This window comes from Eleutherodactylus coqui, unplaced genomic scaffold (assembly GCF_035609145.1).
Source record: "Eleutherodactylus coqui strain aEleCoq1 unplaced genomic scaffold, aEleCoq1.hap1 HAP1_SCAFFOLD_225, whole genome shotgun sequence".
NCBI classification, from domain to species: Eukaryota; Metazoa; Chordata; class Amphibia; order Anura; family Eleutherodactylidae; genus Eleutherodactylus; species Eleutherodactylus coqui.
Window position 1 is genome coordinate 45,888 of NW_027102163.1, and position 26,836 is coordinate 72,723.

A 26,836-nucleotide genomic window follows, 5' to 3' on the forward strand; every position below is an offset into this window, starting at 1 on the left:
ATGGTGTAGTAGCGCATAAAGGACAAACAGACAGACAGACAGACATTCATTTTTATATATATATAGATATACTAAAGAGTGAATAAACTCGTGATTTGTATTAGTTTTACCTCAAAACTGTCTGTTTTTGTCTGTTGTCTTTTGGTAAGGTTGTATTATTGTATAATTTGGTATTGCCACAGTGATTCTCAGTGCGCAGGGAGTTGCTGAGAGCAATTTCAAAATTTTGGCCCATTGCCAAGGGGTTCAAATGGTTATAACTTTGCTTTGGTAAGTGATAGAGTAATAATAGTTATTACATATTGATAGTCGCAGTAAGTAGTCCTTATTGAGCCCATTGGCACGTTGCCAAAATTTTATAAGTTCTGTAACTTTAAGACAGGATTCGGGAAATTGGTGCCATTTTGCAGGGTGGTGTCTCGCAGTGAGGGGGACCTCCGTGCAAAATGTCACCAATTGGCATTTTGCCAGTAAGACAACAATATGTTTAAAAGAACCAAAAAATATAAAATTGAAGAGAAAATAGACATCCCCGGCTGGTCCGAGGGTCCCTATGATATATTAGCTCAGGAGTTGATGCATAGTGGGCTTGCAGAATCCTGGGATAGTAAGCTAAAATATTCAGAGCCCCTCGATGTTGTTAAGGTACTCGAGGGGACTCCTGCTAAGGCAGGAGATGCAGTTCAGTTGGGCAGGAGAAATTGGGTATTAGCCTCAGCCTATAGGAATATCCATAAAAAGAAGTCCCAACTAATAAGAAAACTTAATCAGGCGGAACAAAAGTTATTAGAATCTGAAGGAAAGAGAGTGGTGTTGGAATGTTACCAAGGTCTGATAAAGGAAAAAATAGAACATTATCAGAATATTGCAGAGAAGGCTGTTGTAAAAGTTGCTCAAAATAAATATAAGAAACGTAAAGGTAGAGTTGATAAGCGAAAAGTATCGAAAGCCATAGCTTCCGCTTCTGTGGACTGGGACCCAGATAAGTGGGATGGAGACTTATGGGATTCCTCATCTTCTTCGGGGGAGGAGGACTGGCATAAGAGGATTGGGAAGACCCACCCAATCCAACAATTGATCCACCCGCTTTAAAACGTGCCCAGCCCATTAGCATAAGGAAGGAAACTACTGAATATGGACCCGATACTCAGCCTATCCTAGGTCACGATGGGCAAAGGTTGCCCAGGTATGACAATCAGAGAAACTATATGTACGATGCCGATGGGAGACTGTTGGTGCAAGAAGAATTGGTGCCACATAGGCGCACCAGGCTTACCCTAGAGGATTTTTCTCAGTCAGAAGTTGATGATATACTGAGTAGATTTAGGCAAAAGCCTGGGGAATCTGACATACCATGGTTGGTCCGTCTTATTTGAGCACGGGGCGACTGGGTGATGTTGGATCCAAAAGATGCAATGAGATTTGTTACTCTAACTAGAGATCCAGTAATCAGTAGAAATTTTAGAGAAAACTTTCCTAATCATCAAGGAGAAAGTGGTACTTCCCTGTTTAATATAGTGACAAATGGGTTTCTTAATAAGTTCCCGACAGAGGCAGACATTCCAATCAATGACAAACCTTTGTACACTATCAGGGATGGCATTGAAAGGTTGAAGGAGGAAGCTATGAGGGTCTCACTAATTATCATCGAGCCAATGGATGATTATTTGGAGACTCGGCTGACAGCAGGAATTAGAAATCGCTTGATTAAGACTGCACCTCCAGCTTATAAAGCCGTGATGATGACCCTACTTTTATCCATGACTAATGAGCCAATGTCTGCGGTCGTGGCTAGAATGCAGGAATTGCAAGACATGGGAAACTGGGATAGAAAGGAAAAGCGAACAGATTATGATAGGTCTAGGAATCCTAGTTCCCAGGGGACTGGTGAGTCAGGAGTGCCAAGGGTATCTCGTAGAGATATGCTTCAGGCTCTCCTGAAAGCTGGAGTCTCCAAGGACACCATTGATGGAAAAGATACAGGTGATTTGTGCCGTCTTTATAAACAGAAGGTATTATCCAACAAAAAGGTGGATAAAAGGGAAGATTCAGTGGCCCCAAAAACTTCTAAAAAGAAAGAGAAATAGGTCACTAATTCAGAACCTAAGAAATTAGAATGGGAGGACTTTCAAGAGATCTATCCATGGGAGGAGATGGCTCCAATGGTAGCTACCCAAGTGCAGCACCATATGAAGCCATCTGCTCCGCTCCTGTAGAATCAGATTCTGATTCCGCATAGGTAGCAAGTCAAGCTCCTGTCTGGATTAGGTGGGATTACAGACCCTACGTCCCGCTAGCCATACTTTGGAAAGGGGGTAATGTCCAAAGGGTCCCAGCTTTAGTAGATACAGGGGCAGAGGCTACTCTGATTTATGGAAATCCAAAAAAGTTTAAGGGTCCAAAAGTCAATATTTCAGGGTTGGGAGGAAAAGTTACCGAGGGAGTACAGACACAGGTAACTTTGAAACTGGGCAATTTGCCCCTACGTAAATACACGGTGTTAGTAGTACCTATTCCGGAATATATCATTGGCATAGATATTCTGAAAGGATTGACACTACACCTGGAAGATGGTAAGTTTGCCTTTGGCGTAAGGAAAATGGGGATAAAAGCTTGTCCAGTTACGGTGGGCAAGGCTAAAATACCACCCATACATGTCCCTCCTGCAGGAAAACTGGTTGCTATCAAGCAATACAGAATTCCTGGAGGTCACAAGGAAGTAGAAGAAACCATTAAGGATTTGGTCGATGCTGGAGTGATGAGGCCTACAACCACAGCATGGAACAATCTGGTATGGCCTGTGAAGAAAAGTGATGGGTCTTGGAGGATGACTGTCGATTACAGGGAGTTGAATAAACAAACACCTCCCTTGACGGCAGCTGTACCAGACACCATTACAATTGTGGAGTCATTAGAAGTACAAAAAGTACTGTATTTCATGTTGATGCTCATGTCCCTCTTGACTCATTGGAACGTGTATTTAATTCTCAAGGCGATGCGGCAGCATCGATCTCTGTTGCCGTAAAGAACCTGACAAGGAAAAGGGAGCATGGCTTCAAGGTACAGCTGTTTGGGCTCACCAAAAAAGTGGGAGATCATATGTGTGTAGTAAGTGTTCAATCTGCGTTAATAATGGGGTAAAGTTTTGGTTGTATAAGTCCTCGGTCTTTTTGGTAATCGTGACCCCTAGGTATTCTACTGAGGTATTTGACCATACGAAGGGTGAACCAGAGCTGAGAGAGCTGTATCTTGCTGGGGGAAGTGAAACATTTAAGGTAGTAGATTTGGAGAAGTTGATTTTGAAGTTAGAAACAGAGCCAAAGGATTCCAAGAATGATGTCAAGTTTGGGACGCCCGCTTCAGGTTCAGACATGACAAACATGACATCATCCGCGAAAGCAGCCGTGTTTAGAGCCTTTGTGCCTATTTCCAGCCCTCTTATATTTGGGTTCGCTCTTACTCCTTGTAAAAGGGGTTCCATGGATAGAATGAAGAGGGTCGGTGACAGTGGAAAACCCTGTCGGGTTCCGTTTTTTTTATATCAAATGGAGGGGATAATAGGTTGCTGATTTTTAGTCTGGCGTAGGGTTCTTGGTATAAAGAGAAGATTGCCGAAATGAAGGTAGGGGGAAGATTAAATTTGGTCAAGACTCTTTTCATATAGCTCCAGTTCACCCTATCGAAAGCCTTCTTGGCATCTGTACCCACCAGTACCAGCGGGATTCTATGGGTTTGGGCTTATTTGACTGCGTGTAGTAGTCTATAGCTGTTTTCTCGGCCCTCTCTGCCTTTGACAAAGCCCGTTTGTTCTCTGTTTATTAGGGACGGTATTAGATTCTCTAGTCTTATTGCCAGGAGTTTTGCCAAGAATTTGACATCTAAGTTGATTAAGGATATAGGCCTGTAGCTACTACATAGTTGAAGATCCTTATTCTCCTTATATATGAGCGTAATGTGCGCTTCTTGCGCTTGTTTAGGCAAGGGGTTTCCTGACATAAGAGCATCGAAGAGGTCCTTTAATTTCGGCATGAGAATCTCTTTAAAGGATTTGTAATACCTTAATGAGAGGCCGCCCGGGCCTGGGCTTTTTCCTTGTCTTCGATTGCTGTGATGGAGTTTTTAGTTTTTGCTTTTTTAATTAGAGATGATAGGAATTTGCTCCCTTTGTTACCGTGGACGTATGCAATGTGTTTGAGATATAGGTGTCTTTTATTATGTCTGGATTCTAGGAGGCATTTGAGAGTACGTCTCAGCTCCTTTAGGTTTTCAAGTTTGTCAGAGGCTAGCGACAATTTGGATAATTGCTCTAGTTTCGCTATTTTTGTTAAGAGGCTGTCTATTTCAGCTTGTTGTTGCTTTTTGACCCTTGCTCGCAGTGAGATTAGCAGACCTCTTATGTAAGCCTTAGGCTGGGTTCACACGGGGCAGATTTGCCGCGGAAATTCCGTGCGGCAAATCCGCCTGCGGCCGCTAATCTCGGGGGTTAGCCAGCCATGTGGACGAGATTTCTCAGAAATCTCGTCCACACGGGATGGCCAATCCACTGCGGTAAATCAGGCAGAAACCGCGGCTGCGGCGACCACAGCCGCGGCTTTGCCGAATGCAGCATGTCTATTTTTTTTTTTATTTCTGCTGCGGCCGGCACTCTCCTCTATGGGAGCGCCGGCCGCAGCGGAAGAGCGAGCGGTCGGGCCGCTTCAAAGCCACCGCAGCTAGCCCCGGCGGTTCTCCCGGCGGCAATGTCGTGGTTTTTCGCTGCGGCCAAACCGCGATATTTCCGCCGGGAATCAGCTGTGTGTGAACCCAGCCTTATGCGCTTCCCATATCGTAGTCTCCGGTGCTGTTTAATTGGAAGTACTCCATTAACATTTTAGATACATGTGCTGTCTAACTCAGAATCAAGCAGTGAGGTATTAAGCCTCCAAATCCATTCTCTGGGGCCATCGCCTTTAATCTTAATGTCTGCATGGATGGGTGCGTGGTCAGAGATGGTAATTGCCTCTATTTTTGTCTTTTCTACCTTCATTAGCGTATTATGGGAGACAAGTATATAATCTAACCTCTGGAATGAGGAATGTACTTGGGAGAAGTGGGTATAGTCTTTTGTTGAGGGATTTACAGATCGCCATGTGCCCACGACTCCCAAGTCCTGAAGATTTTTGTTAAGTTTTTTGATTTGTTTCTGTGAGATCCAGGATCTCCCTGTCGAGGAGTCCAGTACGGGTTCAGTGTGATATTTAAATCCCCACCTAAAATAATAGAGCCCTCCGCGAACTCCCTCAGAATATTCAGCTGTTCCACTAGCCAATTAACTTGGTTAGAGTTAGGTGCATATAGGTCAGCTATCATTAGTTTGGTATTGTTAATAGTACCTTTTAGGAATAGCGCCCTACCTGATTTGTCTGAGTATTTAGTCTTGAGGTTAAAGCCTATCGATTTGTGGAACATAATGGAGACCCCCTTTGGATGTGGAGGTTGGGTGCGAGTTTTGGTAGCCGTGAGTGAAAAGTCTCCCTGGTAGGCATGGGCATTTGTTTAATTTAAAATGTGTTTCCTTGTAGTAATAAAATCCTGGACTTGTATTTTTTAATAAGTTGGGAGATAATGTACCTTTTCTGAGGCGTGTTGAGAACCCGGACGTTGAAAGTCACTTTTCTTTAGGTTTATTTACACAGTCTTTAACAGGAACATAAATAACTGGGTCTCCAGATAAATGGTAAATGATAGCAACAAAAAGTCTCTGTTCAGATTTAATCCTCCTCAGTCCGGAGGTGACACAGGTAACTCCTCAGCTGAGGAAACCATACAAGTCCATAGAGGTGCACAGACCTGTGGATGTCCAGAGCGCCGCTGGTCCTTATGCCCTCACTCTCTCAGGCTCTAGTCCAAGGGCAGGCGTATCCCCTCCAGGGGTCCTGCTGCAACCAGGTAGCGCCTCGTCAACAGCGCCTCTCCCTGTTCACAGTGGAAGTCACACAAAGTAACTGTAGCCTGTATCTCCCAGGTGCACACACCTCCTTCTACCTTCCACCTGTCTCCTTAAATGGCAGGCTGAACAGGTGGTAAGATCTGGCCTGGAGTGAAAGAGGACCGGACTACCTGACAAAAGCTAATAACCTCTGTGACACATACCTTCCACTCCAGACCATTCCTCTTACCCTGTTACATACCTCCCCCCTCTGCCCCAAGCCATCCGGCTGGGCACCAACTGCAACTGCACAGTAAATTCTAGACAGGGCATCTGCATTACCATGTAATTTTCCCGGCCTATGTTCCACCTCAAAGTCAAATTCTTGTAACGTTAAGAACCATCTTGTCACCCTGGCATTATTCCCTTTATTTTTATACATCCACTTCAAGGGAGCATGGTCTGAGATTAGTTTAAATCTCCTTCCCAGGAGGTAGTACCTTAGGGAGTCTAATGCCCATTTTACTGCTAACCCTTTCTTCTCAACTATGGCGTAATTTTTTTCATAAGGGGACATTTTTCGGCTTAAGAACAGCACTGGATGCTCTTCTCCGTTAATCTCTTGGGACAATACGGCCCCCAGCCCTACTGCCGACGCGTCCGTCTGGACTATGAACTCTTTTGAAAAGTCAGACGCTATCAATATGGGCTGTCGACACAATACACGTTTCAGCTGTTCAAACGCATGTTCTGCTCCTGGTCTCCACTGCACCATTACCGACCTGTTCCCTTTGGTAAGTTCTGTCAGCAGGGCTGCAATCGTGGCAAAATTTGGGACGAAGCATCGGTAATAGCTAGAGATGAGCGAACACCAAAATGTTCGGGTGTTCGTTATTCGTAACGAACTTCCCGTGATGCTCGAGGGTTCGTTTCGAACAACGAACCCCATTGAAGTCAATGGGCGACCAGAACATTTTTGTATTTCGCCGATGCTCGCTAAGGTTTTCATGTGTGAAAATCTGGGCAATTCAGGAAAGTGATGGGAATGACACAGTGACGGATAGGGCAGGCGAGGGGCTACATGTTGGGCTGCATCCTAAGTTCACAGGTCCCACTATTAAGCCACAATAGCGGCAAGAGTGGGCCCCCCCCCCCCCCCTCCCAACAACTTTTACTTCTGAAAAGCGCTCATTAGCATGGCATACCTTTGCTAAGCACCACACTACCTCCAACAAAGCACAATCACTGCCTGCATGACACTCCACTGCCACTTCTCCTGAGTTACATGCTGCCCAACCGCACCCCCTCCCCCCCACAGCGCACACCAAAGTGTCCCTGCGCAGCCTTCAGCTGCCCTCATGCCACACCACGCTCATGTCTATTTAGAATTGCGTCTGCCATGACGAGGGACCGCAGGCATACACTGCAGAGGTTGGCACGGCTAGGCAGCGACCCTCTTTAAAAGTGGCGGAGCGATTGCCCACAATGCTGTACAGAAGCAATGAGAAATAGAATCCTGTGCCACCGCCATCAGGAGCTGCACACGTGGGCATAGCAATGGGGAACCTATGTGCCACACACTATTCATTCTGTCAAGGTGTCTGCATGCCCCAGTCAGACCGGGCTTTTTAATTCATAGACACAGGCAGGTACAACTCCCTATTGTGAAGTCCCTGTCGACCCACAGCATGGGTGGCTCCCTGGAACCCACCGGCGGTACACAAAAATATCCCATTGCATTGCCCAACACAGCTGAGGTAGTAATGTCGTGCGTAATACAGGTGGGCTTCGGCCCACACTGCATGCCCCAGTCAGACTGGGATTCTTTACAAGTGGACACATGTAGGTTTAACTCCCTGTGGACCCACTGCCTGGGTGGGTGCCAGGAAGCCACCGGCGGTACATAGAAATATCCCATTGCATTGCCCAACACAGCTGAGGTAGTAATGTCGTGCGTAATACAGGTGGGCTTCGGCCCACACTGCATGCCCCAGTCAGACGGGTTCTTTAGAAGTGTACAGATGTATTAAAAACTCAGTGTGCACCTACAGCATGGGTGGCTCCCTGGAACCCACCGGCGGTACACAAAAATATCCCATTGCATTGCCCAACACAGCTGAGGTAGTAATGTCGTGCGTAATACAGGTGGGCTTCGGCCCACACTGCATGCCCCAGTCAGACTGGGATTCTTTACAAGTGGACACATGTAGGTTTAACTCCCTGTGGACCCACTGCCTGGGTGGGTGCCAGGAAGCCACCGGCGGTACATAGAAATATCCCATTGCATTGCCCAACACAGCTGAGGTAGTAATGTCGTGCGTAATACAGGTGGGCTTCGGCCCACACTGCATGCCCCAGTCAGACGGGTTCTTTAGAAGTGTACAGATGTATTAAAAACTCAGTGTGCACCTACAGCATGGGTGGCTCCCTGGAACCCACCGGCGGTACACAAAAATATCCCATTGCATTGCCCAACACAGCTGAGGTAGTAATGTCGTGCGTAATACAGGTGGGCTTCGGCCCACACTGCATGCCCCAGTCAGACGGGTTCTTTAGAAGTGTACAGATGTATTAAAAACTCAGTGTGCACCTACAGCATGGGTGGCTCCCTGGAACCCACCGACGGTACACAAAAATATCCCATTGCATTGCCCAACACAGCTGAGGTAACGTCAGCTGTAATGCAGGTGGGCTAAAAATTAATTTGATTACACTGTAGGCGAGGGCCCACAAAAATTGCTGTATCAACAGTACTAATGTACATCCCAAAAATTGGCCATGGCCAGCCAAGAGGGCAGGTGAAACCCATTAATCGCTTTGGTTAATGTGGCTTAAGTGGTAACTAAGCCTGGAGGCAGCCCAGTGTAACGAAAAATTGGTTCAAGTTAAAGTTCCAATGCTTTTAAGCGCATTGAAACTTATAAAAATTGTTCTGAAAAATTATTTGAGTGAGCCTTGTGGCCCTAAGAAAAATTGCCCGTTCAGCGTGATTACGTGAGGTTTCAGGAGGAGGAGCAGGAGGAGGAGGAGGAGGAATATTAGACACAGATTGATGAAGCAGAAATGTCCCCGTTTTGGATGGTGAGAGAGAACGTAGCTTCCATCCGCGGGTGCAGCCTACGTATTGCTTACGTATCGCTGCTGTCCGCTGGTGGAGAACAGAAGTCTGGGGAAATCCAGCCTTTGTTCATCTTGATGAGTGTTAGCCTGTCGGCACTGTCGGTTGACAAGCGGCTACGCTTATCTGTGATGATTCCCCCAGCCGCACTAAACACCCTCTCCGACAACACGCTAGCCGCAGGACAAGCAAGCACCTCCAGGGCATACAGCGCGAGTTCAAGCCACGTGTCCAGCTTCGACACCCAGTAGTTGTAGGGGGCAGAGGCGTCACCAAGGATGGTCGTGCGATCCGCTACGTACTCCCTCACCATCCTTTTGCAGTGCTCCCGCCGACTCAGCCGTGACTGGGGAGCGGTGACACAGTCTTGGTGGGGAGCCATAAAGCTGGCCAGGCCCTTAAAGACTGTTGCACTGCCTGGGATGTACATGCTGCTCGATCTACGCACATCCCCTGCAACATGGCCCTCGGAACTGCGCCTTCTGCCACTAGCGCTGTCGGCTGGGAATTTTACCATCAGCTTGTCCGCAAGGGTCCTGTGGTATAGCAACACTCTCGAACCCCTTTCCTCTTCGGGAATCAGAGTGGGCAGGTTCTCCTTATACCGTGGATCGAGCAGTGTGTACACCCAGTAATCCGTAGTGGCCAGAATGCGTGCAACGCGAGGGTCACGAGAAAGGCATCCTAACATGAAGTCAGCCATGTGTGCCAGGGTACCTGTACGCAACACATGGCTGTCTTCACTAGGAAGATCACTATCAGGATCCTCCTCCTCCTCCTCCTCCTCCTCCTCAGGCCATACACGCTGAAAGGATGACAGGCAATCAGCCGGTGTACCGTCAGCAGCGGGCCAAGCTGTCTCTTCCCCCTCCTCCTCATCCTCCTCATGCTCCTCCTCCTCCTCCTGTACGCGCTGAGAAATAGACAGGAGGGTGCCCTGACTATCCAGCGGCATACTGTCTTCCCCCGCCCCCGTTTCCGAGCGCAAAGCAGCTGCCTTTATGGTTTGCAGGGAATTTCTCAAGATGCATAGCAGAGGAATGGTGACGCTAATGATTGTAGCATCGCCGCTCACCACCTGGGTAGACTCCTCAAAATTACCAAGGACATGGCAGATGTCTGCCAACCAGGCCCACTCTTCTGAAAGGAATTGAGGAGGCTGACTCCCACTGCGCCGCCCATGTTGGAGTTGGTATTCGACTATAGCTCTACGCTGTTCATAGAGCCTGGCCAACATGTGGAGCGTAGAGTTCCACCGTGTGGGCACGTCGCACAGCAGTCGGTGCACTGGCAGCTTAAAGTGATGCTGCAGGGTGCGCAGGGTGGCAGCGTCCGTGTGGGACTTGCGGAAATGTGCGCAGAGCCGGCGCGCCTTTACGAGCAGGTCTGACAAGCGTGGGTAGCTTTTCAGAAACCGCTGAACCACCAAATTAAAGACGTGGGCCAGGCATGGCACGTGCGTGAGGCTGCCGAGCTGCAGAGCCGCCACCAGGTTACGGCCGTTGTCACACACGACCATGCCCGGTTGGAGGCTCAGCGGCGCAAGCCAGCGGTCGGTCTGCTGTGTCAGACCCTGCAGCAGTTCGTGGGCCGTGTGCCTCTTATCGCCTAAGCTGAGTAGTTTCAGCACGGCCTGCTGACGCTTGCCCACCGCTGTGCTGCCACACCGCGCGACACCGACTGCTGGCGACATGCTGCTGCTAACACATCTTGATTGTGAGACAGAGGAGGAGGAGGAGGAGGAGGGTGCTTTAGTGGAGGAAGCATACACCTCCGCAGATACCAGCACCGAGCTGGGGCCCGCAATTCTGGGGGTGGGTAGGACGTGAGCGGTCCCAGGCTCTGACTCTGTCCCAGCCTCCACTAAATTCACCCAATGTGCCGTCAGGGAGATGTAGTGGCCCTGCCCGCCTGTGCTTGTCCACGTGTCCGTAGTTAAGTGGACCGTGGCAGTAACCGCGTTGGTGAGGGCGCGCACAATGTTGCGGGAGACGTGGTCGTGCAGGGCTGGGACGGCACATCGGGAAAAGTAGTGGCGACTGGGAACTGAGTAGCGCGGGGCCGCCGCCTCCATGATACTTTTGAAGGACTCCGTTTCCACAACCCTATACGGCAGCATCTCAAGGCTGATGAATTTTGCGATGCGGACGGTTAACGTTTGAGCGTGCGGGTGCGTGGCGGCGTACTTGCGCTTGCGCTCGAACACTTGCGCAAGCGACGGCTGAACGGTGCGCTGAACTACACTGCTGGATGGGGCCGAGGACAGCGGAGATGAGGGTGTGGGTGCAGGCCATGAGGCGGTAGTGCCTGTGTCCTGAGAGGGGGGTTGCATCTCAGTGGCAGGTTGGGGCACAGGGGGAGAGGCAGGGGTGCAAACCGGAGGCGGTGAACGGCCTTTGTCCCACCTTGCGGGGTGCTTGGCCATCATATGTCTGCGCATGGTGGTGGTGGTGAGGCTGTTGGTGTTGGCTCCCCGGCTGAGCTTTGCGCGACAAAGGTTGCACACCACTGTTCGTCGGTCGTCAGGCGTCTCTGTGAAAAACTGCCAGACCTTAGAGCACCTCGGCCTCCGCAGGGTGGCATGGCGCGAGGGGGCGCTTTGGGAAACACTTGGTGGATTATTCGGTCTGGCCCTGCCTCTACCCCTGGCCACTGCACTGCCTCTTGCAACCTGCCCTGCTGATGCCCTTGACTCCCCCTCTGAAGACCTGTCCTCCTGAGTAAGCGTTGCACACCAGGTGGGGTCAGTCACCTCATCGTCCTGCTGCTCTTCCTCCGAATCCTCTGTGCGCTGCTCCCTGGGACTTACTGCCCTTACTACTACCTCACTGCAAGACAACTGTGTCTGATCGTCATCGTCCTCCTCACCCACAGAAAGTTGTTGAGACAGTTGGCGGAAGTCCCCAGCCTCTTCCCCCGGACCCCGGGAACTTTCGAATGGTTGGGCATCAGTGACGATAAACTCCTCTGGTGGGAGAGGAACCGCTGCTGCCCAATCTAAGCAGGGGCCCGAGAACAGTTCCTGGGAGTGTTCCCGCTCCTGAGCAGGTGTCATTGTAGTGGAGTGAGGAGGCTGGGAGGAAGGAGGAGCAGCAGACAGAGGATTCGGATTGGCAGCAGTGGACGGCGCAGAACTGCGGGTAGACGATAGGTTGCTCGAAGCACTTTCTGCCATCCAGGACAGGACCTGCTCACACTGCTCATTTTCTAATAACCGTCTCCCGCGTGGACCCATTAATTGGGCGATGAATGTGGGGACGCCAGAAACGTGCCTCTCTCCTAATCGCGCAGCAGTCGGCTGCGACACACCTGGATCAGGAGCTTGGCCTGTGCCCACACCCTGACTTGGCCCTCCGCGTCCTCGGCCGCGTCCACGTCCTCTAGGCCTACCCCTACCCCTCAGCATGCTGTATTACCAGTGATTTGATTTCACAGGCAGGAAATAAATTGGCGCAAGACTGCAGGCCAAATATAATTTTTGCCCTTTTTGGAAAACGAAAGGCCCCACTGCCTCTAGTGAATGAATTATCTAAGTTTAATAACTGTGCTGTGTCCCTGCTTATGTGTCACAGAACGTGAGGGTAGCAGAGTTATTAACTGTGGCAGAGCAGGTATTTTTTTTCCCAATTAAGGAAAGCAAATGGCGAAACCAGCAGTAAAGCGTAGCTGGGTGCGTATGATTTAGCAATGTTTTTCACGCAGCTCACACGTCTCCACAGGCGTAAGGACGGACAGAGGCTGGACAAATAGATTTGTTTTCAGTTTTTTCCCACCAACAGGCAGCACTGCGTATATTCAATGAACCTGAGAAGTTTAATAACTGTGCTGTGTCCCTGCTTATGTGTCACAGAACGTGAGGGTAGCAGAGTTATTATAACTCTTGGAGAGCAGGTATTTTTTTTCCCAATTAAGGAAAGCAAATGGCGAAGCCAGCAGTAAAGCGTAGCTGGGTGCGTATGATTTAGCAATGTTTTTCACGCAGCTCACACGTCTCCACAGGCGTAAGGACGGACACAGGCTGGACAAATAGATTTGTTTTCAGTTTTTTCCCACCAACAGGCAGCACTGCGTATATTCAATGAACCTGAGAAGTTTAATAACTGTGCTGTGTCCCTGCTTATGTGTCACAGAACGTGAGGGTAGCAGAGTTATTAACTGTGGCAGAGCAGGTATTTTTTTTCCCAATTAAGGAAAGCAAATGGCGAACCCAGCAGTAAAGCGTAGCTGGCTGCGTATGATTTAGCAATGTTTTTCACGCAGCTCACACGTGTCCACCGCCCGTAAGGACGGACAGAGGCTGGACAAATAGATTTGTTTTCAGTTTTTTCCCACCAACAGGCAGCACTGCGTATATTCAATGAACCTGAGAAGTTTAATAACTGTGCTGTGTCCCTGCTTATGTGTCACAGAACGTGAGGGTAGCAGAGTTATTATAACTCTGGCAGAGCAGGTATTTTTTTTCCCAATTAAGGAAAGCAAATGGCGAACCCAGCAGTAAAGCGTAGCTGGGTGCGTATGATTTAGCAATGTTTTTCACGCAGCTCACACGTCTCCACAGGCGTAAGGACGGACAGAGGCTGGACAAATAGATTTGTTTTCAGTTTTTTCCCACCAACAGGCAGCACTGCGTATATTCAATGAACCTGAGAAGTTTAATAACTGTGCTGTGTCCCTGCTTATGTGTCACAGAACGTGAGGGTAGCAGAGTTATTAACTGTGGCAGAGCAGGTATTTTTTTTCCCAATTAAGGAAAGCAAATGGCGAAACCAGCAGTAAAGCGTAGCTGGGTGCGTATGATTTAGCAATGTTTTTCACGCAGCTCACACGTGTCCACCGCCCGTAAGGACGGACAGAGGCTGGACAAATAGATTTGTTTTCAGTTTTTTCCCACCAACAGGCAGCACTGCGTATATTCTATGAATAATAACTGTGTTGTGGCCCTGCCTATACAATTCTTTCCCTGCAGTATCAATGGAGGGTGGAATGCTCTGCAGAGGCGATTTTGAGAAGCCCAAAAAAAATGCAGCACAGCCAACAGCAGCCTGGACAGTACTGCACACGGATAAATATGGCCCTAGAAAGGACCGTTGAGGTTCTTGAAGGCTACACTCACTCCTAACACTCTCCCTGCCTATGCAGCACTTCTGTCCCTAATGCCAGGTGCAACGCTCTGCAAAGCCGATTTTGAGGGGAAAAAAATTGCCACTGCTAACAGCAGCCAACACACAGCTATCAGTGGCCCTAATAAGGACCTTTGGGGGGTCTTGAAGCCTACACTAACTACCAATTCTTTCCCTACAGCAGCTCCGGTACAAACAGCACTGTCCCTCATCTAACTCACATGGCATCTGAGGCGAGCCGCGGGAGGGGCCGACTTTTATATTAGGCGAACACCTGATCTCGCCAGCCACTCACAGCAGGGGGGTGGTATAGGGCTTAAACGTCACAGGGGGAAGTTGTATTGCCTTCCCTGTCTTTCAATTGGCCAGAAAAGCGCGCTAACGTCTCAGGGAAGGAAGTGAAAGTAACCAGAACACCGCATGGTGTTCGTTACGAATAACGAACATCCCGAACACCCTAATATTCGCACGAATATCAAGCTCGGACGAACGCGTTCGCTCATCTCTAGTAATAGCCCACTATACCTAAAAACGCCAGCACCTGTTTTTTTGTTAGGGGTCGTGGCCAGTCCTGAATGGCTTCCACTTTATTAATTTGGGGTTTAACTAGCCCCCTACCCACTATGTAGCCCAGGTATTTGACCTCTTCCATTCCCACTGCACATTTTTTTGGATTTATCGTGAACCCCACCCTCCCGAGGGAGTCTAATATTGCCTGAACCTTGCTGAGGTGGCTTTCCCAGTCCCGGCTAAATATTATGATGTCGTCTAAATACGCTGCTGCGTACTTCTTATGGGGAGCTAGGATTTTGTCCATCACCCTCTGGAATGTTGCGGGGGCTCCTTTTAGTCCAAAAGGCATGGTCCCATACTGAAAACACCCTTCTGGGGTAGAACAAACCATCTTTTCTTTTGCGTCGGCCGACAGGGGAATCTGCCAGTACCCTTTTGTGAGGTCTAGTGTAGTCAAATACTGGGCTGAGCCGAGTCTGCCAATCAGCTCGTCAACCCGGGGCATTGGGTACGCATCAGATTCGGAAACTTCATTAAGCTTCCGGTTATCATTGCAAAAGCGACATTCCCCTGACGGTTTCGGCACCAAGACTATGGGGCTTGACCATCCACTTGTGGATTCCTCAATAACCCCCAGCATCCTTTTTACCTCCTAGGACACTACTTTCCTGCGGGTTTCAGGGATTCTATAGGGCTTTATATTGACCCTTACGTTAGGGTCTGTCCGGATCTCATGTTCCAGGACCCTAGCGCGACCGGGTCGGTCGGTAAACAGATCCCTATTCCTCTGCAAAAATTATTTGCTTTGTCTCTGGGATTTCGACAGGATTTCTGCTATAATCACGTCCTGGATATTACCCTCTGGCTCCGTGACCAAGCAGGGAGAACCCAGTGAATCCCGCTTCTTCCAGGGTTTTAACACATTTACATGGTAAATTTGGATGGGCTTTCTCCTACCTGGTTGGAGGACTTTATAATTGACCGTCCCTACTTTTTCCATCACCTCGTATGGTCCCTGCCACTTGGCAAGAAACTTACTTTCTACGGTGGGGACTAGCACCAGCACCCGATCCCCTGGGTTAAACTGTCTGACTCTGGCTGCCCGATTATAGACATTAGCCTGCCTTTCCTGCGCTTGGAGGAGCTGTTCTTTTACTAATGGCATTATCTTGGCAAGTCTCTCCTGCATTTGGGCCACATGTTCAATGACACTCTTATGTGGGGTGGCTTCGCTCTCCCATGTCTCTTTTACTATGTCCAGTAATCCACGGGGTTGTCGTGTGTACAATAGCTCAAAAGGTGAGAACCCCGTGGAGTCCTGTGGTACCTCTCCAATGGAACATAGTAAGTACGGAAGCAAACAGTCCCAATCTCGGCCAACTTTTTCTACCACCTTCTTTAGCATATTTTTTAACATTTTATTGAACATTTCCACCAACCCATCTGTCTGGGGGTGGTAGACGGAGGTGAGCAATTGCTTAATCGGCAGCAACTTGCGCAGTTCCCTCATCACCTTCGACATGAATGGGGTCCCCTGGTCTGTTAGGATCTCCTTGGGAAGCCCCAACCGAGTGAACATCTGGAACAATTCTTTACCGATACATTTAGAGGAAGTGTTCCTCAGAGGTATTGTTTCTGGATAGCTGGTGGCGTAGTCCACGATTACAAGGATATACTGGTGATTTCTGGCTGACTTCACCAGGGGTCCCACCAAATCCATAGCGATTCGCTCAAATGGTATTTCTATTATTGGTAATGGTACCAATGGGCTTCTGAAGTGCGAGATAGGAGCAGATATCTGGCGCTGAGGGCAGGATCTACAGAAATCCTCTATTTCTTTATGGCACCCCGGCCAGAAAAACCTCTGTAGAATGCGTTCCTGTGTTTTTTCTGCCCCTAAATGACCTCCCAGTATATGAGTGTGGGCTAGATCAAGGACCGTACGCCTATATCCACCAGGTATCAGAAGTTGTTTTATCACTTCATTATTTACTTTCGTTACCCGATATAACAATTCATTGATCAATTCAAAATGAGGAAATCGCACCTCACCCCCTGCCTCTTGGGGTACACCATTAATCACAGAGATATTTTCTCGTGCATTCCTTAAAGTCAGATCATTAAGCTGTGCAGTCCCAAAATTATCCCTGTTCACCTCAAGGTCAGGTACCTGGGGTTTTGGAGTGGGTTCCTCAGAATCAGTCAGTCCTGCAAAGGGAAATTCGTTATGCTGATGTTGAACACCTCCCGAGGTGCTCAACGCGCCGCCTCCGCAAGGCCGCAGCACCTCCACCCACAGTTCCCAAAACAACAGGAAGTCCCTCCCAATTATCAGTGGGTAGAGTAATTTGTTAACCACCCCCACCTGGTGTACATAGGTTCCGCACACTGTGCCTATGGTCACCTGGGCAACCGGGTATTCTTTAGTGTCTCCGTGTATACAGACCACCACCAATCTGCCCCGGGGGTCCAGTGGCGATGGCTGAGTCCAGTAATGAATTCATGCTCCCTGAGTCCAGCAACGCCGACACTTCCACACCATTCACTGTCACTTGACACATCTGTGGCTGGGTGTCTCTGTCCACCCCTGTAGCGCAGGTAGAATGTGCCACCAAAGAACAGTCCCGGCTATAGGAGCATTCCATGGGTTCAACCTGGGCTGGACAATAAGTGGTGTATGCCCTGGACGTTGGCACTCCCAGCACGTAACGGGGTTGACCCGGTTTCTTTGCACGGGCTCCAAACCCCTCTGGTTCCTTTGCTTCCTTTCTGAAATGGATTTGGCGCTCTGTCTCCGAGCGTCTGCAGGATGACTAGGAGGCCTCACAGCAGCCACTGTCTCTTCCGCTGCAACATACCGTTCGACCAAGCCCACCAGGTTGTCGATAATCTCGGGATTTCCCTGGGCCACCCATCGTTGGGTAGGCCTGGGCAGAGTCTGTATACACCGGTCCATCACAACCTTCTCTACTATTTGTGTAGGCGAGGAGGTTTCCGGTTGTAGCCATTTTTGGGCTAGGTGCAAGAGATCACACATTCGTGACCTGGAAGGTTTGTCTTGGCTATACTTCCAGTGATGGACTCGCTGTCCTCAGACTGCCATGCTCACTCCCAGGCGAGCCAAAATCTCAGTTTTTAGCTTATTATATTCCCCGGCATCCTGTTGGGGCAAGTCATAATATGCCTTTTGCGGCTCCCCAGTGAGATATGGGGCTATAACTTCCGCCCATTGTTCTGGTGGCAGTTTTTCCCTCACTGCCACCCTTTCAAAGATGGCCAGGTAAGCTTCCACATCATCCTCCAGGGTCATTTTTGTAACAATCCCCTTACAGTTTTCTCCATTAGCATCGCCATCTAACAAATCAGCAATTGATTGGTTTCTTGCTGCTGTGTGCTAGTTACTACTAGCTGTTTGATCAACTCCTCCATGGCTTTGGCAACAGTTTGTTTTTTTTCTCGGGGAGTCTTAATGCCAGCGCATCCTCCACCACTTGTAGCACAGCGGGGGTTAAAGAGCACGCCAAACCGTCACTTTTCTTTAGGTTTATTTACACAGTCTTTAACAGGAACATAAATAACTGGGTCCCCAGATAAATGGTAAATGATAGCAACAAAAAAGTCTCTGTTCAGGTTTAACCCTCCACAGTCCGGAGGTGACGCAGGTAACTCCTCAGCTGAGGAGACCATACAAGTCCATAGAGGTGCACAGACCTGTGGATGTCCAGGGTGCCGCTGGTCCTTATGCCCACACTCTCTCAGGCTCTAGTCCAAGGGCAGGCGTATCCCCTCCAGGGGTCCTGCTGCAACCAGGCAGCGCCTCGTCCACAGCGCCTCTCTCTGTTCACAGTGGAAGTCACACAAAGTAACTGCAGCCTGTATCTCCCAGGCGCACACACACGTCCTTCTACCTTCCACCTGTCTCCTTAAATGGCAGGCTGAACAGGTGGTAAGATCTGGCCTGGAGTGAAAGAGGACCGGACTACCTCACAGAGGCTAATAACCTCTGTGACACATACCTTCCACTCCAGACCATTTCTCTCACCCTGTTACAACACATACAGCTCTGCTACATCCACAATACACATACAGTACAGGAGCATGTACATTACACATACAGCTCTGCTACTTCCACAATACACATAAAGGACAGGAGCGTGTACATTACACACATACAGCTCTGCTACTTCCACAATACACACAGTACAGGAGCGTGTACATTATACACATACAGCTCTGCTACACCCACAATACACATACAGTACAGGAGCGTGTACATTACACACATACAGCTCTACTACATCCACAATACACATACAGTACAGGAGCGTGTACATTACACACATACAGCTCTGCTACATCCACAATACACATACAGTACAGGAGCGTGTCCATTACACATACAGCTCTGCTACATCCACAATACACATACAGTACAGGAGCGTGTACATTACACACATACAGCTCTGCTACATCCACAATACACATACAGTACAGGAGCGTGTACATTACACACATACAGCTCTGCTACATCCACAATACACATACAGTACAGGAGTGTGTACATTACACACATACAGCTCTGCTACATTCACAATACGCATACAGTACAGGAGCGTGTACATTACACACATACAGCTCTGCTACATCCACCATACACATACAGTACAGGAGCGTGTACATTACAAATACAGCTCTGCTACATCCACAATACACATACAGTACAGGAGCGTGTACATTACACACATACAGCTCTGCTACATCCACAATACACACACAGTACAGGAGCGTGTACATTACACACATACAGCTCTGCTACATCCACAATACACATACAGTACAGGAGCGTGTACATTACACACATACAGCTCTACTACATCCACAATACACATACAGTACAGGAGCGTGTACATTACACACATACAGCTCTGCTACATCCACAATACACATACAGTACAGGAGCGTGTACATTACACACATACAGCTCTGCTACATCCACAATACACATACAGTACAGGAGCGTGTACATTACACACATACAGCTCTGCTACATCCACAATACACATACAGTACAGGAGCGTGTACATTACACACATACAGCTCTGCTACATCCACAATACACATACAGTACAGGAGCGTGTACATTACACACATACAGCTCTGCTACATCCACAATACACATACAGTACAGGAGCGTGTACATTACACACATACAGCTCTGCTACATCCACAATACACATACAGTACAGGAGCGTGTACATTACACACATACAGCTCTGCTACATCCACAATACACATACAGTACAGGAGCGTGTACATTACACACATACAGCTCTACTACATCCACAATACACATACAGTACAGGAGCGTGTACATTACACACATACAGCTCTGCTACATCCACAATACACATACAGTACAGGAGCGTGTACATTACACACATACAGCTCTGCTACACCCACAATACACATACAGTACAGGAGCGTGTACATTACACACATACAGCTCTGCTACATCCACAATACACATACAGTACAGGAGCGTGTACATTACACACATACAGCTCTGCTACATCCACAATACACATACAGTACAGGAGCGTGTACATTACACACATACAGCTCTGCTACACCCACAATACACATACAGTACAGGAGCGTGTACATTACACACATACAGCTCTGCTACATCCACAATACACATACAGTACAGGAGCGTGTACATTACACACATACAGCTCTGCTACATCCACAATACACATACAGTACAGGAGCGTGTACATTACACACATACAGCTCTGCTACATCCACAATACACACACAGTACAGGAGCGTGTACATTACACACATACAGCTCTGCTACATCCACAATACTCATACAGTACAGGAGCGTGTACATTACACACATACAGCTCTGCTACATCCACAATACACACACAGTACAGGAGCGTGTACATTACACACATACAGCTCTGCTACATCCACAATACACATACAGTACAGGAGCGTGTACATTACACACGTACAGCTCTGCTACATCCACAATACACATACAGTACAGGAGCGTGTACATTACACACATACAGCTCTGCTACATCCACAATACACATACAGTACAGAAGCGTGTACATTACACACATACAGCTCTGCTACATCCACAATACACATACAGTACAGGAGCGTGTACATTACACACATACAGCTCTGCTACATCCACAATACACATACAGTACAGGAGCGTGTACATTACACACATACAGCTCTGCTACATCCACAATACACACACAGTACAGGAGCGTGTACATTACACACATACAGCTCTGCTACATCCACAATACACATACAGTACAGGAGCGTGTACATTACACACATACAGCTCTGCTACATCCACAATACACATACAGTACAGGAGGCTGTACATTACACACATACAGCTCTGCTACATCCACAATACACATACAGTACAGGAGCGTGTACATTACACACGTACAGCTCTGCTACATCCACAATACACATACAGTACAGGAGCGTGTACATTACACACATACAGCTCTGCTACATCCACAATACACATACAGTACAGGAGCGTGTACATTACACACATACAGCTCTGCTACATCCACAATACACATACAGTACAGGAGCGTGTACATTGCACACATACAGCTCTACTACATCCAAAATATACATACAGTACAGGAGCGTGTACATTACACACATGCAGCTCTGCTACATCCACAATACACATACAGTACAGGAGCGTGTACATTACACACATACAGCTCTGCTACATCCACAGTACACATACAGTACAGGAGCGTGTACATTACACACATACAGCTCTACTACATCCACAGTACACATACAGTACAGGAGCGTGTACATTACACACATACAGCTCTGCTACATCCACAATACACATACAGTACAGGAGTCTGTACATTACACACATACAGCTCTGCTACATCCACAATACACATACAGTACAGGAGCGTGTACATTACACACATACAGCTCTGCTACATCCACAATACACATACAGTACAGGAGCGTGTACATTACACACATACAGCTCTGCTACATCCACAATACACACACAGTACAGGAGCGTGTACATTACACACATACAGCTCTGCTACATCCACAATACACATACAGTACAGGAGCGTGTACATTACACACATACAGCTCTGCTACATCCACAGTACACATACAGTACAGGAGCGTGTACATTACACACATACAGCTCTACTACATCCAAAATATACATACAGTACAGGAGCGTGTACATTACACACATGCAGCTCTGCTACATCCACAATACACATACAGTACAGGAGCGTGTACATTACACACATACAGCTCTGCTACATCCACAGTACACATACAGTACAGGAGCGTGTACATTACACACATACAGCTCTGCTACATCCACAATACACATACAGTACAGGAGCGTGTACATTACACACATACAGCTCTGCTACATCCACAATACTAAGGGGTTAAACTTTTTAGAATGACTCATAGTCACGGGATGTTGGAGAGTAACATAATCCAGATGTTGTACGGAGTGTGTGAGTAGTTCATGCTGCGCAGAAGGGGATATGTTATACAGTCACAGAGTAGTATATAAGGAGGGGGGGATCCAGGGGAACCTTGGGTCTTCACCGGGGGTCTAGCAGAGGTGCTGACGGTGTATTCCGGGATCCTCCTACCAATCATACCTGGCGATCCCCCCATTGGGAGTGATGCTACAATGTCCGGTGATGTATTGATGCTTAGCTTTGTCACCCATGTGATCTGTATGATTTACATGTTAATTAACAGGGTTTTTTTAAATCCTTTTTTTATTGGTATTTTCGGGTTTAACCCCTGAGTGGCGGCTTTCTTCCCCCCCTGTCAGACCCTCCAGATCGTCTAATCATGTAATTTCAACTCATTTTGCAGTCACATTCCAAGAGCCATAACTTTTTCATTCCCCACTGACGGCCATATAAGGGCTTGTTTCTTGCAGGACGAGTTGTTTTTATTGATGGCCTCATTTTTGGGTGTATATCATGTATTGCATAACTTTTGTAAAAAGTTTTATAGGGAGATTGGGGGGAAAAAAAGAAATTCTGTTATTTGTGTTTTGGATTTCCTTTTTATGGCGTTCAGCGTGCAGAATAAATAGTGTGATGACGTTATTCTGAGTCACATGACTCCGGCGATAACGAGTTTATACAGTTTTTTATGTTTTGCTATTTTTGTACATTTAAAACATTTTTTTTCTTAAAGGTTTGCTTTTGCATCGCCGCATTCCAAGAGCCGGAGTAATGTTATTTCCCATTGCCAGCGCTCTAGACGGCCGTGTTTTCTGCAGGATGAACTCTGGTCTTCATTAGAGATGAGCGAACGTACTCGTCCGAGTATTAGGGTGTTCGAGATGCTCGTTACTCGAGTCAATTACATTTCCTTCCCTGAGAAATTTGCGCGCTTTTCTGGCCAATAGAAGCACAGGGAAGGCATTACAACTTCCCCCTGCGACGTTCAAGCCCTATACCACCCCCCTGCTGTGAGTGGCTGGCGAGATCAGGTGTCACCCGAGTATATAAATCGGCCCCTCCTGCGGCTCACCATAAATGCGTTCTGACAGAGATCAGGGAAAGTGCTGCTGATGCCGGGGCTGCTATAGGGAGAGTGTTAGGAGTGATTTTAGGCTTCAAGAACCCCAACGGTCCTTCTTAGGGCCAAATCTAACCGTGTGCAGTACTATTGAGGCCGCTTTTAGCAGTGTTGCACTTTTTTTTTCTTTGTATATCGGGCGTGCAGAGCATTGCGTCCGCAGTCTGCAGTCATTGTACAGAGTATAGGGCCAGTACTGGTGAGTAAGGGAAAGAGATATACAGGCTATATAGGCAGTGGGCTTTTTCAAACCAATTTGGGAAAAATACTATATTTGGGCTGCCTGTGACCGTCTTCAATGTACTGCGTGTCTGCTGGGGGTAGTAGTCCTAATTAATGCGCAACTAAGTGTTACAGCAGGCTTGCGCAAAAGTGTTACCTGGCTCTGCGTTGCCCGTTACATCACCGCCGTCATCCCGTCCACAGGGAAACAGTATACATATATACGCTGCCTACAGTATCTGTCTGCTGTCTCAGCTCAGCCTTTCAAAAAATAGAAGCAAAATACTTAAGGCCTACTAGTGGCGTTTGGCCACTTGACTGCTTCAGCGCTGTGAATTCCACTAGCTGAGTCATACGCACCTACGTCTCACTACAGGCTTGCGCAAAATTCTTTCCTGGCTCTGCTGTGCGTTCCGTAAGCGAAGTCAGCCTCCAACCACAGGCCAATAAGCGGCACATTTAATTACAGCGTTCTGTTTCTGCACTACTGGTAATACACCATGCTGAGGGGTAGGGGTAGGCCTAGAGGACGTGGGCGAGGACGCGGAGGCCCAAGTCAGGGTGTGGGCACAGGCCGAGCTCCTGATCCAGGTGTATCGCAGCCGACTGCTGCGGGATTAGGAGAGAGGCACGTTTCTGGCGTCCCCAGATTAATCTAATAATTAATGGGTCCATGTGGTAGACCTTTATTAGAAAATGAGCAGTGTGAGCAGGTCCTGTCGTGGATGGCAGAAAGTGCATCCAGCAATCTATCGACCACCCAGACTTCTACGCCGTCCACTGCTGCAACTCTGAATCCTCTGGCTGCTGCTCCTCCTTCCTCCCAGCCTCCTCACTCTATTACAATGACACATTCTGAGGAGCAGGCAGACTCCCAGGAACTGTTCTCGGGCCCCTGCCCAGAATGGGCAGCAATGGTTCCTATCCCACCGGAGGAGTTTGTCGTGACCGATGCCCAACCTTTGGAAAGTTCCCGGGGTCCGGGGGATGAGGCTGGGGACTTCCGGCAACTGTCTCAAGAGCTTTCAGTGGGTGAGGAGGCCGATGACGATGAGACACAGTTGTCTTGCAGTGAGGTAGTAGTAAGGGCAGTAAGTCCGAGGGAGGAGCGCACAGAGGATTCGGAGGAAGAGCAGCAGGACGATGAGGTGACTGACCCCACCTGGTTTGCTAAGCCTACTGAGGACAGGTCTTCAGAGGGTGAGGCAAGTGCAGCAACAGGGCAGGTTGGAAGAGGCAGTGCGGTGGCCAGGGGTAGAGGCAGGGCCAGACCGAATAATCCACCAACTGTTTCACAAAGCGCCCCATCGCGCCATGCCAGCCTGCAGAGGCCGAGATGCTCAAAGGTGTGGTAGTTTTTCACTGAGAGTGCAGACGACTGATGAACAGTGGTGTGCAACCTTTGTCGCGCCAAGATCAGCCGGGGAGCCACCACTACCAGCCTCACCACCACCAGCATACGCAGACATGGGTTTTTCAGAAGTAAAAATTGTTGGGGGGGTGGGCACTCTTGCCGCTATTGTGGGACCTGGGAACTTGAGATGCAGCCCAACATGTAGCCCATCGCCTGCCCTATCCGTTGCTGTGTCGTTCCCATCACTTTCTTGAATTGCCCAGATTTTCACAAATGGAAACCTTAGCGAGCATCGGCGAAATACAAAAATGCTCGGGTTGCCCATTGACTTCAATGGGGTTCGTTACTCGAAACGAACCCTCGAGCATCACGGAAAGTTCGACTCGAGTAACGAGCACCCGCGCATTTTGGTGCTCGCTCATCTCTAGTAATTATTTATCCCCCACCTGGGTGCTCATCATTTTACCGGCCTCGGAAGGCTGAGTCAACCTTGAGCCGACTACCTGAACCACACAGGGTTTGAACTTGTAACCTTCAGGTTGTAGGCGAGAGCTTACACTCTGCTCCATACGAAGCTATTATACTTCCCTGTTTTCAGTCATATCTCAGCAGGAGATCCTCCGATTGTGAGTTTGGGCCTGGCTTATTCTTAGTCCTGATTTTACATATGGTTTGAGCCCACGCACGGATGAGTTGACATCCATATTTCCCCAGATATGCAGTTCTGGGTGCTCTGAGCCTTGGACCTCAATGCCTGTAAATGAGTTTTGTTTGGCTGGTCAGACCAATTCTGAAAATATAATTCATATCTGGCTAAGACCTTCATACGCCCAAATATCATTTATTAAATGATTTCCTTCTGATGTGAACTTGGGCACCAGGATGTCTGCCTGAACCATCCAAGGTGCCAATCCATGCCAGCAGGGGCCTATTTAGCATCTCCTTGTCAGTAGCCGGTGGGACTCCTGTACATCGAAGGCTTGCCAGATACAAAGGAGAGGAAGGGGAGATTAGAACACTGAATTCACTCAGCTTTCCCAGGGCCTGATAAATGACAACCATAACATGGAAGCTGAGATAGGCCCAAGGCCTGACACAACAATGTCTGACAGCCTGAAGTCTCCACACCACACTGTGCTACTTATCCAGGAAACTGCCATCCAGAACTCATTATGGTCAACGGGGTCTGTCCAGTACCTTATCCTCTGTATAAGAATAGTAAGTCCTAGAGGCTGAAGGACCAGATCCCTCTGACCAGCAGGATGTAGACTCCTCTGTATAAGAATAGTAAGTCCTAGAGGCTGAAGCACCAGATCCCTCTGACCACCAGGATGTAGACTCCTCTGTATAAGAATAGTAAGTCCTACTGGCTGAAGGAACAGATACCTCTGCGTACCTGGGTGTAGAAAATGCAATTCTTTGCAGGGCAGGCGTGAGGCTAGAGGGTGCCCCCTGCAGGTTTATTTTGGTGGCCATTTGTATGACCTTCAGGATGTTTTCCATCTGTCATCAGGAATGTATTAGCGGTTCCTCACTAGTGATATTTGTTATCTCTGTGACGGCAGCATGTAACGGGTTTCGCTATAGAAGCGGTCGGCCTACTTTCTGCTACAGATTGGGCCCAGACGGGATAGGGCGGTGTAAACTTTACTGAGGTTTGTGCGGATTATTGGATGCCGCGATCCGGACGCTGGTAAACGTTTAGGTCGTGGAGTCAGTAAGTAATTAGTACAGAGAAGTAATTAGATGGGAATGGGCTCATCTTCTCACTCCTTTTCTGGAGGAGCCACGGGCATGGCTTGATAGGCATTCTGCCAGGACAGCCCCGGGGCGTTACAGAGGGCCCCCGGCTGCCATGACACCTGCACGGCTCCCTGCGATCTCATCCCATTTAAATGGCGCTATCAGAATTGACAGCTTATCGGAGTTGGTATCAG

The 26,836-nt window shown here is 48.4% G+C and overlaps 1 protein-coding gene across 5 annotated transcripts in view; it reads left to right on the forward strand.

Annotated features, from left to right (window-relative positions):
• Nucleotides 1–26,836, forward strand: part of LOC136598682 (oocyte zinc finger protein XlCOF6-like) — a 123,617-nt gene that overhangs the window by 37,952 nt on the left and 58,829 nt on the right. Inside the window, exon 1 of one of the 5 annotated variants that reach the window (XM_066588762.1) lies at nt 22,275–22,422. The exons of 3 other annotated variants lie outside the window; for them this stretch is intronic. In XM_066588762.1, coding sequence (XP_066444859.1) covers nt 22,416–22,422 — 7 coding nt within the window. In that variant the 5' untranslated portion in view covers nt 22,275–22,415. Of the gene's footprint in view, nt 1–22,274; nt 22,428–26,836 lie in introns of those variants that run through there. One more of the 5 variants, XM_066588764.1, reaches the window with a different exon arrangement.